This window comes from Pongo pygmaeus, chromosome 13 (genome assembly GCF_028885625.2).
Source record: "Pongo pygmaeus isolate AG05252 chromosome 13, NHGRI_mPonPyg2-v2.0_pri, whole genome shotgun sequence".
NCBI classification, from domain to species: Eukaryota; Metazoa; Chordata; class Mammalia; order Primates; family Hominidae; genus Pongo; species Pongo pygmaeus.
In genome coordinates this window covers 103,700,018-103,713,744 of record NC_072386.2, presented here as the reverse complement: position 1 = coordinate 103,713,744, position 13,727 = coordinate 103,700,018, and the positions used below count along the sequence as shown (strand labels likewise).

The window sequence follows — 13,727 nt, the reverse complement described above, 5'->3', positions numbered from 1 at the left end:
CTTCGATCAAATTGCAGGTTTTTGACTCCACTGCTAACAAAGATAAGTTGCTTCGCTTGAAATTAGGATCAGGAAAAGTCATCAAGGTAAAGGCTTAACTGTGTTTTTTTATGGTTTTATCAGTTGCAGTGGGTTTAACTTAGATTAAATTTTGTAGAATTTCTTTTTTTATTTTATTTTTATTTTTTGAGACGGAGTTTCGCTCTTGTTGTTCAAGCTGGAGTGCAATGGCATAATCTTGGCTCATTGCAACCTCCACCTCCTGGGTTCAAGCGATTCTCCTGCCTCGGCCTCCCTAGTAGCTGGGATTACAGGCATGCGCCACCACGCCCAGCTAATTTTGTATTTTTAGTGGAGATGGAGTGTCTCCATGTTGGTCAGGCTGGTCTCGAACTCCCGATGTCAGATGATCCACCCGCCTCGGCTTCCCAAAGTGCCGGGATTACAGGCGTGAACCACCGTGTCCGGCCTGTGGAATTTCTAATCAGGTTATCTTTTTGACATCTGGAAATGCCTGGATGAAGAATACAAAGGGAAAATGTGTTACATTGCATTTGGGAGATTTTTATCTATGAGACACTATATTGAAGATGGTTACAATTGTTTTCTGTAGTCCTGACCTTTTCTTTTCCATTCTATGACTCTGAGAATATTATTTCATCCTTCCTATAGCCTAACAGGGGAAAAAGTGAGACAGTTTCTTCTCGAAACTTATCATAAAGGGTTGAATCTCATCTGTCTGGGTTGCTTTGAATCAGCACTTTCCAATCACTGTAGGAGGCAACTGTGACAGCAGCGGAGGAGCACTGGGGTTGGAATCCAAGAACTTGGGTTCAAGTTGTGAATTTTTTCTTTATTAACTGTGCAGGTGTTTTATAAAATAAAGAATGTTTTACACATGTGGTATATTATGGTGTCAGGACATGGTAGTGATGATGCATTATGCTGTACTCATTCATCTGTGTGGCAAAAAGGTTGTCTCCATCATTTCATGACTGCTTTTCCCAGAATCCTATGGAGACTTTTTCCCATAGATCATAGCAGTTAAGTCATGATCACCGAACCTAGACAGATCTAATGTTGAATCTTAGCTTAACAACTTACTAACTGTGTGATCTTGGGCTAGTTACTTAATCTCCACGAGCTTCAGTTATTGAAGTAAAATGGGGATAATCCTGACAACCTTATGAAGTTTTTGGAGGGGCTTAAACAAGATCATGCATGTAAAGCACTTTCCACACTTCCTAGAAAACATTCTTTTTTGGTGGGGGGAAACTGAGTCTTGCTCTGTCGCCCAGGCTGGAGTGCAGTGGCACAATCCCAGTTCTCTGCAACCTCTGTCTCCTGGGTTCAAGCGATTCTCCTGCCTCAGCCTCCTGAGTAGGTGGGACTACAGGAGCGCACCACCACGTCTGGCTAATTTTTTTGTATTTTTAGTAGAGACGAGGTTTCACCATGTTGGCCAGGCTGGTCTTGAACCCCTGACCTCAGGTGATCCCCCATCTCGGCCTCTCAAAGTGCTGGGATTACAGCCATGAGCCACTGTGCCCAGCCGAAAACATGCTTTTTAGTGATAGCTTTTCTTTCTCTCTTACTGCTGTTCTTTTATTCCTCCCATTTTCTCTCATCATCTAAGATAAGTATATTTCATGCAACCCTAGATATGCCTGCTTTTACAAGTAGGTTTAGAGGGTGTATTCTAGATATTCTTATACCAACATGGGGCAGTAGTCAGACCTGACCTCTGGAGGCACTGAGTAAACCTGAAAGTGTGGATAAATGAAACCTGTTGCTGCTGTACTTCACTTTGTCTTCTGAGGAGCTTCTTGTTTAATGAGCTTTTCCTATCTGATTTTTAAAGGGCTGGGAGGATGGAATGCTGGGCATGAAAAAAGGAGGAAAGCGATTGCTTATTATCCCTCCAGCCTGTGCTGTTGGCTCAGAAGGGGTAATAGGCTGGACTCAAGCAACGGACTCGATCCTGGTGTTCGAGGTGGAGGTTAGGCGGGTGAGTGAAACTGTCTGTGTTTTGTTTGATGAGTCCTCTGCCTGTCTCTTTGCTAGTTACATAAAATGAATAAATAAATGAAGATACTTGAAAACCAGGTTCTGAAGGCATTTCTTTTTCTTTGAAAAAGTAGAAATGGAGTAGTCAGAAATAGCAACAGCTTTGAAATCTAAGGACCAAAGTATTATGTCCTTCCTGGCTCTCTATTCAGTCTAGAAGTGGTTGTGACTTTAAGAAAGTCACATCTTCGGCCGGGCGCGGTGGCTAACACCTGTAATCCCAGCACTTTGGGAGGCCGAGGTGGGCAGATCACGAGGTGAGGAGATTGAGACCATCCTGGCTAACACGGTGAAACTCCATCTCTACTAAAAATAGAAAAAATTAGCCAGGCGTGGTGACATGCACCTGTAGTCCCAGCTACTTGGGAGGCTGAGGCAGGAGAATTGCTTGAACCTGGGAGGCGGAGACTGCAGTGAGCTGAGATCATGCCGCTGCACACCAGTCTGGGTGACAGAGCAAGACTCTGTCTCAAAAAAAAAAAGTCACATCTTCACACTAAGCTTTTTATTTTGTCTATAAAATAGTGACTACTGCCCAGTGTATATACTTTTTACTTAGTGATTTTATGGCTACAAACTTATTCTCTTGATATCTTTACGTAAGTATGCAAAGATTGTGTGTGTGTATGTTTTACTACGACTACCTCTGTCACATAGTAATAGCAAAAAATTGGCAACAACCTAAATGTCCATCATTAAGATACTGGTTAAATTATGTTTTTTTCATAGACTTTTATGTAGCTCTTAAAGAATATGAAAAATCTATTGTTAAGGAAGCAAGTTGCAGAATGTTGTGGATAGTGTGGTCTCATATGCGTGTGTGTGTGCGTGTGTGTGTGTGTATACGTATATACATATCCATGTACATAGTCATATGTACATATATGTGTATACACACATACGTAATACACACATATATGCTCATATATTCATAGAAAATTCCTGGAAGCTTTAAAAGAAATCATTAAAAGTGATTTTTTTTCTGTAGAATGGAAATGGAGTTCAGAAAGTTTTACTTTTTGTCACTGTACCTTTTGTACCATGTAAAAAATTTAACATGAATATATATAGTTTCTGTGCAACAAATTGTGCTTAGTCAACTTAATACTACCTGTTCCCTGCCCGAAATGATCCTGTTGGCTTTATACTGTTTGTTAGGTTCAAATGTGATAGGGTTTGTTACTATAAACTCTAAAATACAATACAAATAGGGAATATTATGATCATCTTCATTGTGACTGTTATACCTGTCACAGAGAAAGGATGTGCTTCCCTTCTCAGTGATGCTTTCTTAACTGTTCCTAACTGGACACTGTCATCCTGCTGGGCCACTCTAGCCCTCTTTCAATGACATGTGCCCTGCTGCCTTTTTTCTTTTTTACAGCTTTTATATTCTCTGTCAATTTTCCTTTGAGTTTGAAGAAATCATGGCTGGTGATAGATAACAAACCAATTTGAGTCTTATCATGACTGGCATGTGAAACAAAAAATTTTCTGTTTTACCAATAATCAAAGAATGACAAATTGATATGCATATTAAATTCACAAGGCTGGTAGAGAATCATACCCCATGTGGCAAGAGTGTTCAGAAAGATTTATACACTACTGTGGTGTATAAACTAGTTCACTCTTTCTGGTGTGAAATTTAATGGTAACCCATTTATGCTGGAGGTTGCAAATTTTTTTTGTGAAAAATCAGACCTTGGTGATGACCTTGAGCAGTAGGATATAAATAACTCCCACAAGCTTAGTGTTCCAATAATGGAACACTCGGCATAAATGGGTTAAAAGCTTTCAAAATGAGCATACCTTTTATCCAACAATTTTAACTAATTTATAGTTTGGAAATATTTAACTAAAATTTAATTTATAGTTTGGAAATATTTAAGATTATATAAAAAATACACATACAAAGCTGTTCACGGAAGCATTGTTTATGATAGAAATAAGCTGAATGTCTAACAGTGAGGAATTGGTGAAATATACTTTTTAATAGCATAGATATTTATGACTTTAGTTCCTAAAATCCTTTGGAGACTTTTTCCTATAGATCATAGCAGTGAAGGGCTGACCCTTGAAGTTAAATATACTCTTCAGTAGTTAAAAATAATGTTGCAAATTAATATTTAATGATATGGAAATAGGTTAACATGTCAGTGAGTGAACAAAACAAGTTACAAAACAGCATGGCCCAGTTTTGTAAAAGGTATATACAGACACAGATAATATAATGGTAGTTGGATTGCAGGTGATTGCTACCTTTGTCTTTTTGGCTGAGTTACATTTTCTGATTTGCCTACAATGAACAGGTAATGGCTTGTGTAAGGAAGAATAAGTAAAATGAAAGGAGGGTGAAAGGGGAAGGGTATTTGTAGCCTATTCCACCTGCGATGACTCTTTCCCTAGGTGAAGTTTGCCAGAGATTCTGGCTCTGATGGTCACAGTGTTAGTTCCCGTGATTCTGCAGCTCCGTCTCCTATCCCTGGTGCTGACAACCTCTCTGCTGATCCTGTTGTGTCACTACCCACATCAATACCTTTCAAATCAGGGTAAGATACTGCAGTTGTATCAAGCTCTTTTATGGCTCATAAAAATGATTCTTAGAGGGGTTCAGAAATAGAGATATAGTTAAAAACTAAAATAATTTTAAATAACTGGAAAAAATGGGATCAGGGAAATGGGGAAGATACTTGTATCAGATTTTTCTGACAAAGGTTTAATATTCGTAGGCTGCAAAAGCACTAACTCAGAATACTTACAAAATTCTGGAAGAAAACTAAGCAAAGGGCATAAATACAAAATTATATACTCATGGAAAAAATGTAAATATAAGCATTTGGATGGAAAGTTGTTCATCTTTACTAGCATTCAAAGATTATGCAAACGAAAGAAGAGTTAAAATTCTGTTTCACAGTCATTAAATTGGCACAGGTTTAAAAAAACAATTTGCTTATCCAATATAATTTGGACTTGTGATTCTGGATTTTGTTTTCAATCTTGGAATATGGTCTATTTGCTTTCAGGGAGCCAGCTCTTCGTACCAAATCTAACTCCCTCAGTGAACAACTTGCAATAAATACAGTAAGTATAAGAGTCTTGGCCAGGCATGGTGGTTCACACCTGTAATCCTAACACTTTTCGAAGCTGAGGCAGGAGGATCACTACAGTGCAAGAGTTCAAGACCAGCCTAGGCAACATAGTGAGGCCTCGTCTCTCCTTTAAAAAAAAAAAGTTTTTTCCCTCAATCCTAGTGTGCTGAGGTTTTATGTGCTTAGGATAGGTAGGTTAGAGAAAAAAAAAGTTAAGAGGCTAAAAAGTTTCTAGGCTAAATCAATGGTTACTTTGTTCATTTCCCCTTACTTGGGAGTCAGTGTAAGTTAGCCTCAGCTTCTGCATAGGGATTCAAATCTTGATTCTTATAAGCACGTGGCCTTGAGAAAATTGTCTAACTTCTGTGATCCTCAGCTTCTTCATTAGTTAAAAGGAACTCATAGTCTCTTTTTACAGTTTTTGTGAGGATTAGAGATAATTTGTAAAGTGCTGAGTTCAGAGCCTGTGTTCAGTGTGTCTTTAATAAGTGGTCACCGTGATTATTATTAGGATACTGGTGTTCAACTGAGGGAGGAGCCTCTCTCAGTTAAGGTGCACTTCAATTTTAGAAATATTATTTATTCAGAGGATTGTGTTAGTGGTTAATTCTAGAAGCTCTCTTCTGCTTGCTTTCTGTGACCTTAATTTAGCTTCTCTAAGCTTCATGTTTATTTCCTCATGTGTAAAATGGAGATACTGCCCATCTCAAAGAGATTTTTATGACTTGTAAATAAAATAATGCCTATGGAGTTTTTAGTATTGTGTCTGGCATATTGTAAGCGCTCAGTAAACATTAGCTCTTATTATTATCATAAGTATTGCTAACATTACATATCTTTATACTTTCATTCTCACAGAGGAGCTCTGTACTAATTCACCAGCTGATGGACTTTGAGCAGGTCACTGAGCCTCTGTGTTTCCCCAATTGTAAGATGAGAGTGCCAGCATGCTGTTTTAGTAAAATCCGGATTTGAATGCCTTTAAGAGGGATGCGTATGGTAGTTTGCTGCTGGCCTGCGTGGTCTGTGAAGGCTTCTGAGTTTGCTGCCTGTGGACCAGACAGTGGCCGAGGCACTTCAAATTCTGAAGCCCTGTGGCCTTCACCTACTGCACTGGGAAACAGAATAGTTGCATGGAGTGAAATTGGTGCTAATATCTCTGCAACCCTAGTTTACTTGTTTATATTCAATCCAACAGGAATTATTAAGCAAATAATTGTTTTGAAGTGATCTCCTAAACCCGGAAGGTTAAATCAAAGAATCAGAAGAAAATTTAAGAATAATTATTATCTCAGATCTTTGAACAGTCACAAAAATGGTCCAATATTGGTTCCATTGTACTCTGTAGTCATAACAACTCTTGTTACCTATTTCTAAGGCTATAGTAACTTCTAGCAGACTAATGGCCTCAAACTATTTTTCTTCTCTTTTTTTTTTAAACAAATTTGTTTTTTTTAATGGAGGCAAAATTCACATAACATGAAATTAACCACCTTTCTTTTTCTTTTTCTTTTCCATTTTAGTTTTTATCTTTTGTTTTGAATAGGTAATTACATTTATATGGCACAGTTATCAAAACTATATAACAAGATCTACATTGTGAGGACTCACTCCTATTCCTGTCCTTATCTACCCTATTCCATCTCACACCCCTTAGGTAACTGCTTTTATTAGTTTCTTATATATTCTTTCAGTGTTTCTTTATGCAGGTGCACGCAAGTAGAAATGTATATTTTATACCTCCCTCCTTTCACACACACAAAGTAGCATACTCTGTATGTAATGCACCTTGCCTTTTCCATATAACTATATATATACAATTTATATTATATATATATATAATGCAGAATCTTTTCATGTTGGTGTATAGAGAGCTTCCTCATTTTAATCTGCATATCACAATATTCCATTGTGTGCATATGGTTTATATAACTAGTCCTTTCCTGATGTATCCAACTTTTTTTGGATATATCATCAGTTAAGAAAAAATAAGCACACACTCCCAGTATATGTTTATTGACAAATTATGTACATAAAGTACCACCAGTCCCTGTAAGCAAACTCAATGTCTTACATTGATAGCTTAGAAATAATAAAAATACAGCCTGGGCAACATGGTGAAGCCCTTTCTCGATCAAAAATACAAAAAATTAGCGCCTGTGGTCCCAGCTACTTGGGAGGCTGGGGTGGGAAGACCTCTTAAATCTGGGAAATGGAAGTTGCAGTGAGCCAAGATCACGCCACTGCACTCCAACCTGGGTGATAGAGACCCCATCTCAAAAAAAAAAAAAAATAATAATAATAATAAAAATGGAGGTTATGATCATTTCCTTCTACACCCAATAGCTCATGTTGTGCACCTTCAGCTGTACTCACTTGCCATTCTGAAATTTTGGATCAGTTAATGGAAGCTTCTAGCACAGGGTCTAGTGGGTAGTTAATGCCAAGTCATAGTTAAATGAACCTGAAGTTAAAACAAAGAGCTCCTGTTTCCTTTTCTCCACAGATCTCTTCTGAATATCTACCAAATTGCTTCAGGCTTTTGAGTGAGGGTACTGTCACCTAAAATGCCTCCCTTTCTTAACATCTCTACTTTAGTTTTTCATCTGTAAAATGAGACTAATTATGCCTGCTGGGGAGACTTGATTGAAATGAGGCAATATATGTGAAACCACTTTGTCCATTCCAAAGATAGAGGGAATGATTTTTACTGCTATTAATTGTGATCCATGTATACTTCTATGCAAGAAATCTTTCTCATTTTCTAGAGGAAATGTTTTAAAATAGATATGGTAGGGGGATTTGTTGAAGGATTTGATACAAGAGCCAAAGGGATAGAACTGCCTGAAGGTGATGAGCCTTGATCACAGTGATTTTTGTGACTTTCCTCTCTTTTTAGAGTCCCGATGCAGTCAAAGCCAAGTTGATCTCTCGGATGGCTAAAATGGGCCAGCCCATGCTGCCCATCCTTCCACCACAGCTGGATTCCAATGATTCAGAAATCGAAGTATGTCCCCCTGGCTGTATTAGAATGAATAGTACAGATGTTGCCATCATCTTTCTTTTCATTTGGTTGGAGTGATTGTTTTTTCTGCCTCTAAGGCAGAATCACTATTTAGAGGGCTAATATGCAAAATGATACAGATTGGTATTGGTACATGTGTTTCTACTGTGATTAGTACTTCCCTGAGAGATGGAAGCAATTTTGTAGATCTTTTACAAGAACTGGGCAGTTTTCAGTAGTTAATTTAGCCTTCTTTACTGGAATCTCTGTTGTTACTAAAGATCACTCTCTGGGCAGCATGATGCCCAATCCATAGCAGGTGTTCAATTCATATTTATTGAGTGAATGTTTAGATTCTTTTGGGAAATGTTGGTCTTCTCACTGATGTTGCCTATCACTAAAGCTCCAACTAGTATGTCTTTTGACTTTGTATGTGGTATTCTTGTGTTTGTTTTCTATTTAGAAGTTCAATAATTTTATTGAATTCAAGTCTGTCAATTTTCTCCCCTTGTTATTTGCTTTTGACATTATGCTTAGAAAGCCTCTCCACTTTCAGATTATAAATATCACATGTATTTTTAAAGATATTTATCAATATTTTATAATTAGATCTAAATTTTTAATCCATTTGGAATTTGGTGTATGCTTTGAAGTAACTTAATTTTAACTTAATTCTTTTCTAGTGGTTAGTTCTTTATTGAATATAATCGTCCTTTCTCAATTGAAGTGAAATATATAACTTAGATTGATTTTTAGTATTCTTTTACTTTGACAGAAAACAAGGAAAGGGTGATGGTCTTGAAACAATTTTTTCTGGAATATACTTTATATTTTACATTTTTGTTTTATTTCTTCCTGAAAAAGCTCTACATAGATTTAACATCTTAAAGGAAGATAGGATTTCTGAGGCCTATTGTTATAGGATTAATTTTTTTCTGGTCTGGAAATGCAGTGTAAATAAGAATATTTTTATTAAAAATTTTATGTGCTACTTATTCATTTTAGAATAATTTAAAATTATAGAAAAGAAACATATTGAACAAAAAGGGCATTCATCTTTATACATTGCTTTGTAACCTGATTTTTAAACCTAATGTTATATCATAAACATTTACGTTAACATAAATAATTTAAGTAAATAAAGTGGTTTAAAGGAAACCCAGTGTTCTATTATATCATTTTATTATAATTCCTTTCACTCTGTTGTTAAACATTTAGGTTGGTTAAGAGCTGTAGAAATCTAAAACTGGGATGTTTTTCTAGAAGAGAATATAAGGGGACAAGGTGAAGTTCTAAAGTAAAAGAATGTCTGAAACTTTGGTCTTTGAACTATAGCATAGCAGATTACAGTCACTGTATATTGGGCCTCAAGATTTTCCGTTTCTTAGATGAAGCAGGAGGTAGAATAACTTTGTTTAGAGTTATAGCTTTGATTTTATGAAAAGCTTTGGTTTTATGAAAAGAAAGAATGTTGGAAAAACATCCTAAAACTATATTATCCAAAAACAGCATGTTAATCAGGTGCAGTGAATCCTACGTTATCTGATTTTCATTGAGTACCTTGAGGCCTATGGGGATGATTTGTAAGAAGCGAAGAGGCTGGATTATTTCTTGCAAAAGACCACCTTTTTTGTGGGAATAGATTAGATTTGTCTTAAGGTAGTTACTGGTTTGGAAAATGATATATTCTGAAGAGTGGTTAGTTTAGCTGCTTCAGAAAATAGAACATCAACCTCTGAGAATATTTGTGGAAATTAACTAGATTTACTCATTCAATATGATTACAGGGAGAAGGACTCTTACTTTATTCCATAGCAGAGTGCTTTTTCTCCACAACCCACACCCTCAACTCTTGGCCTTCTGCTTACCTTTCCTTCCTCTTCTTTGCCTAGAAATCCTGTGTTGGAAGCAGGTTTAGGGCAGACAGTCAGCCTCAGTCTTCAATGAGGGACCCCGTACAGAGTAACCCAAACGCTCGTTCCTGTTTCAGGATGTGAATGCTCTGCGAGGAGGTGGGCAGCCTGTGGTGACTCCGTCCGTCCAGCCCTCTCTTCAGCCGGCCCATCCAGCGTTACCACAGATGACCTCACAGGGTAAGGAACCTCTCTGAGGCTCTGTGGCCTTGAATGGGTCAGCACGAAAATTATTGTCACTGTTCCTTAAACTGTTAGGCTGCATTGTTTCAGTACTGAGGACTAAAGTGTAAATGTAAGAGTGTGACGCTTGTCAGTTTGTCCCTGGGTAAGGCATTTTCACACCCAGAGATGGACCTGGCTGCTGGTTGTGGCTTCTGCTATGTTGCACTGTCAGTTTTGGAAATCTGCACTCAGCTATTAAGACATCTCCCTGGGTGTGTTCTGCACTTCCTGTCGGATGGGATCCTAGGGCTGAGTCAGAAGCATATGAGAGCACCCAGTTTCCTTCCACTGGCTCATTCCTGAGATTGCAGTAGAGCTAAGTGTAGGGAGACTAGGCAAGGAAAATAGTTGAGTCTGAAGCATGATGGTATGTAAGGTGCTAGTCTAGACTCACACCAAGAAGCAAGGGTGGATAACAGTGAAAATGTCTCCCTTTATCTCAGCACCTCAGCCATCTGTTTCTGGGCTCCAGGCACCTTCTGCTGCCTTAATGCAAGTTTCATCTCTTGATTCCCACTCAGCTGTATCTGGAAATGCCCAATCCTTTCAGGTAACGTTTTATAACTGTATTAATTATATCCTATAATTTGCCGTGGTTCTGGTCAGTCTCTTTTCTTCTTCCTGTACATTTCATACAGTAGCAGTTCCCCAGAGTTTGTAATTTTTTTCCCTTCCTTGGTTACCACTTTCTCATCTCTAAACCAGGCAAAGGATTACCTACGTTCCAGTGTCATAAAGATTAAATGCAAGAACAAGTAGAGCCCCTAGTAAAACGTAGTAAAGATCCAATCAATGTTTGTTTCCTTTTCTTTTCACACATATCCAGTTGAAGTGTGTATATTCACGTTCTTCTGTATTCTTTTCTACTAAAAGTTGGCAGGCTAACATTCTGCAGTATATTCAGCAGAATGGTATGGTTTAAAAGTGGAACCATGTGGAAAATGTAGCTGGACTCTGCTATCTAGTAAACTTTTCTCAAAGAAGGCTTTTTTCCTGTTATCACAGAAGACAGTGGCAGCAGCCTGTTTGCCAGGGGTAGCAGACCCTTTCTTCTGCCTCAACACACTTGGTGGATAAGGCATATTGTCACTGATAATAGCTGCTCACTGCTTGGTGATGCTTAATGGAGGTGTGGGAGTGATGGTGGATAGGCTATGCCTCATTAACATGGGGAGTCTCGAAACTGGAAAAAGTCCCACTGTTGCCCTCTTTCTCCCCGTCCCTTCTCTCCTCCGTGGAGAATTACTATCCTGTAGACTAAGAATTTTTTTTAAGTGGATGAGTAGTTATATCTATCCCTGGAAATGAGCTAGACTTCCTTATTTCAAGGAAGAATTACTATCCTCATTAAAATAAAAGCTGCTGTTTATTGAGCGCTTACTATCTGTCAGGCCTGTAACTTACTAGCTTTTCAGAACTTTACCTATCTCACTTCATTTAGTCCACACAACAGCCCTATGAAGTGATATTATTATCTTCCTCTTACAGTTAAGGTGACCGAGGCTCAAAGGAACATGAGAACTCTTGGTCTTGCGGATTAGCTTCAGAATCTAGCAGGGGAGAGGCATCCTTGGAAATTGGCAGATTTGGTTTGGAATCTCAGTGAGCACTTCTTCTTTGAACTCAATGGAAGCTAAGCAGAGTTTATTAATCTAAAAACCTCTTAGACAATAGACCTGATAGTGGGGAATGAATCCCTGCTTAATTAAATCATCTCACCAGATGACTCAGTAGTGACCTAAGATACACTTTATTCAGTTTCTGGGTAGAAGTTTAGTGACTGGTTTCCCCTGGGATACATAGATAACTTTTCTGCTGCAGTCCTTACCCGCCGTCAAACCCAGATCTCACCCATCTCTAGCTTCAGTAAGTTTGAGTCTCCTCCCAGCTCATCCACTTTATTCCGCCAAAGAAAAATGTGAACAAAAAAGAAAGACATGAATGTTCTATCAACCAGTGGTAACTTGTCAGTTTCTCAGCCCTATGCAGGTATGCAAGCCTACACTTATCCCCAGGCATCTGCCGTCACCTCCCAGCTGCAGCCCGTTCGGCCTTTGTACCCAGCACCGCTCTCTCAGCCTCCCCATTTCCAAGGTAGGGAGTAATTCCCTCAGTTTCTCATCTTCTGCTCTTGCTGTGCTTTCCCTCTTCTTGCTCCTCTTTCATTTTCACGCCAACAACTCTCTACTCATTGTTTCTTCTCTTTTTTAACAGCTTTGTTGAGATATAATATATATTCCATACATTCATTCATTTTAAATGTACAATTCAAAAGTTTTTTAGTAAATTTGCAGAGTTGTGCCTTCATCACTAAATCCTATTTTAGAACAGTTCCATCATCCCCCAGTGTTTCCTTGTGTCCACATTCTGTGTTTTGTTCCTTGGATTTTCTCCCCTGGCCCTTTTAATTCCTCTGTTAGAGTAGCTAGAGTTTAGAGAAAATAGTAAAAGAGCAAAACATTGGAGGAAATTGGGAGAAAGTTGAATACTATAGGTGTTTAGTATCTCTAATGAAAGCTACTCTGTTAACATTTTAAAATTATGAAAATAAGAGACTTTTATAAAAAAAGTCAAGCAGTACAAAAGTGTGTAAAGTGAAAAGTTACTGTCCTTCCCCTCCATAAACCCCCTGACCTTGGGAAACTATTGTTAACAGTTACTTGGGTAACTTTTCAGATATTTTGTATGCATGTACAAATGTGAGTATCTAATGTAAAAAAATCAAACCAAAATAAAGTGTAAACTGCTATGATGAAATCCTGCCTTGTTCTGCTGTTTGTTAGTCTTCTGTTTAGTAATCAGATTTAGTATTAGGACAGTGGTAGGAAGAGGCCAGTATGTCCTGCAACATAATTTGTGGTTCTGGACTGGTCAGGATTTCCTGGATGCAGCCTTTATCTGGAAGCTCTGCCCTTCTCCATCTGGGATATGCTTTTTCATCCATCAAAACTGTCATCTTCCTCTGAAGCCTTCCCTGACTATTCTCTGTCCTTCTTTCCTCTCTTCCCACAAACACAACTCTGTACGCGTGTCACCAAAGAGTTAATCGTGCTTTTCTCTGTGCTACTTTTATACCTAGTATATGGTCCATTGTTTTGCACTTAATACACTCTCTTGTAATGATTTTTTACATGTCAGTCTCCCAGCCAGACTGAGAGCTCACCAAGGGCAGAAGCTGTGTTTTGTTTACTGCTATATTCCTGGTACCTGGTACAATGCTTGACATACAGTTGGATGAACGGAAAAGCAATCTGAGCTGCCAGTGCTGTGGCAGTGCAAAGTGGGCATATTTGTGCCCTTGGACCAGATGTAGCCCTTGATGCATTTTGCAGGAACATGGCTTAGTTGTTTACTTTGAAGCCCTTTTGCCTCTACTCTCTCCCATATATCTTCTCCTGACAGGGTGGAGTCACCTATAGCATTTCCTAG

At 38.4% G+C, this 13,727-nt stretch overlaps 1 protein-coding gene across 6 annotated transcripts in view; it reads left to right on the top strand.

Annotated features, from left to right (window-relative positions):
- The window catches only part of FKBP15 (FKBP prolyl isomerase family member 15), a 61,594-nt gene that overhangs the window by 28,699 nt on the left and 19,168 nt on the right, over window positions 1-13,727 (top strand). For all 6 annotated transcript variants that reach the window (XM_063649804.1, XM_063649805.1, XM_063649807.1 and 3 more), the window contains 8 exons: window positions 18-86; window positions 1,862-2,008; window positions 4,474-4,616; window positions 5,091-5,148; window positions 8,056-8,163; window positions 10,151-10,253; window positions 10,742-10,848; window positions 12,278-12,392. In XM_063649804.1, the coding sequence (XP_063505874.1) occupies window positions 18-86; window positions 1,862-2,008; window positions 4,474-4,616; window positions 5,091-5,148; window positions 8,056-8,163; window positions 10,151-10,253; window positions 10,742-10,848; window positions 12,278-12,392 (850 nt within the window). The remainder of the gene's footprint in view (window positions 1-17; window positions 87-1,861; window positions 2,009-4,473; window positions 4,617-5,090; window positions 5,149-8,055; window positions 8,164-10,150; window positions 10,254-10,741; window positions 10,849-12,277; window positions 12,393-13,727) is intronic.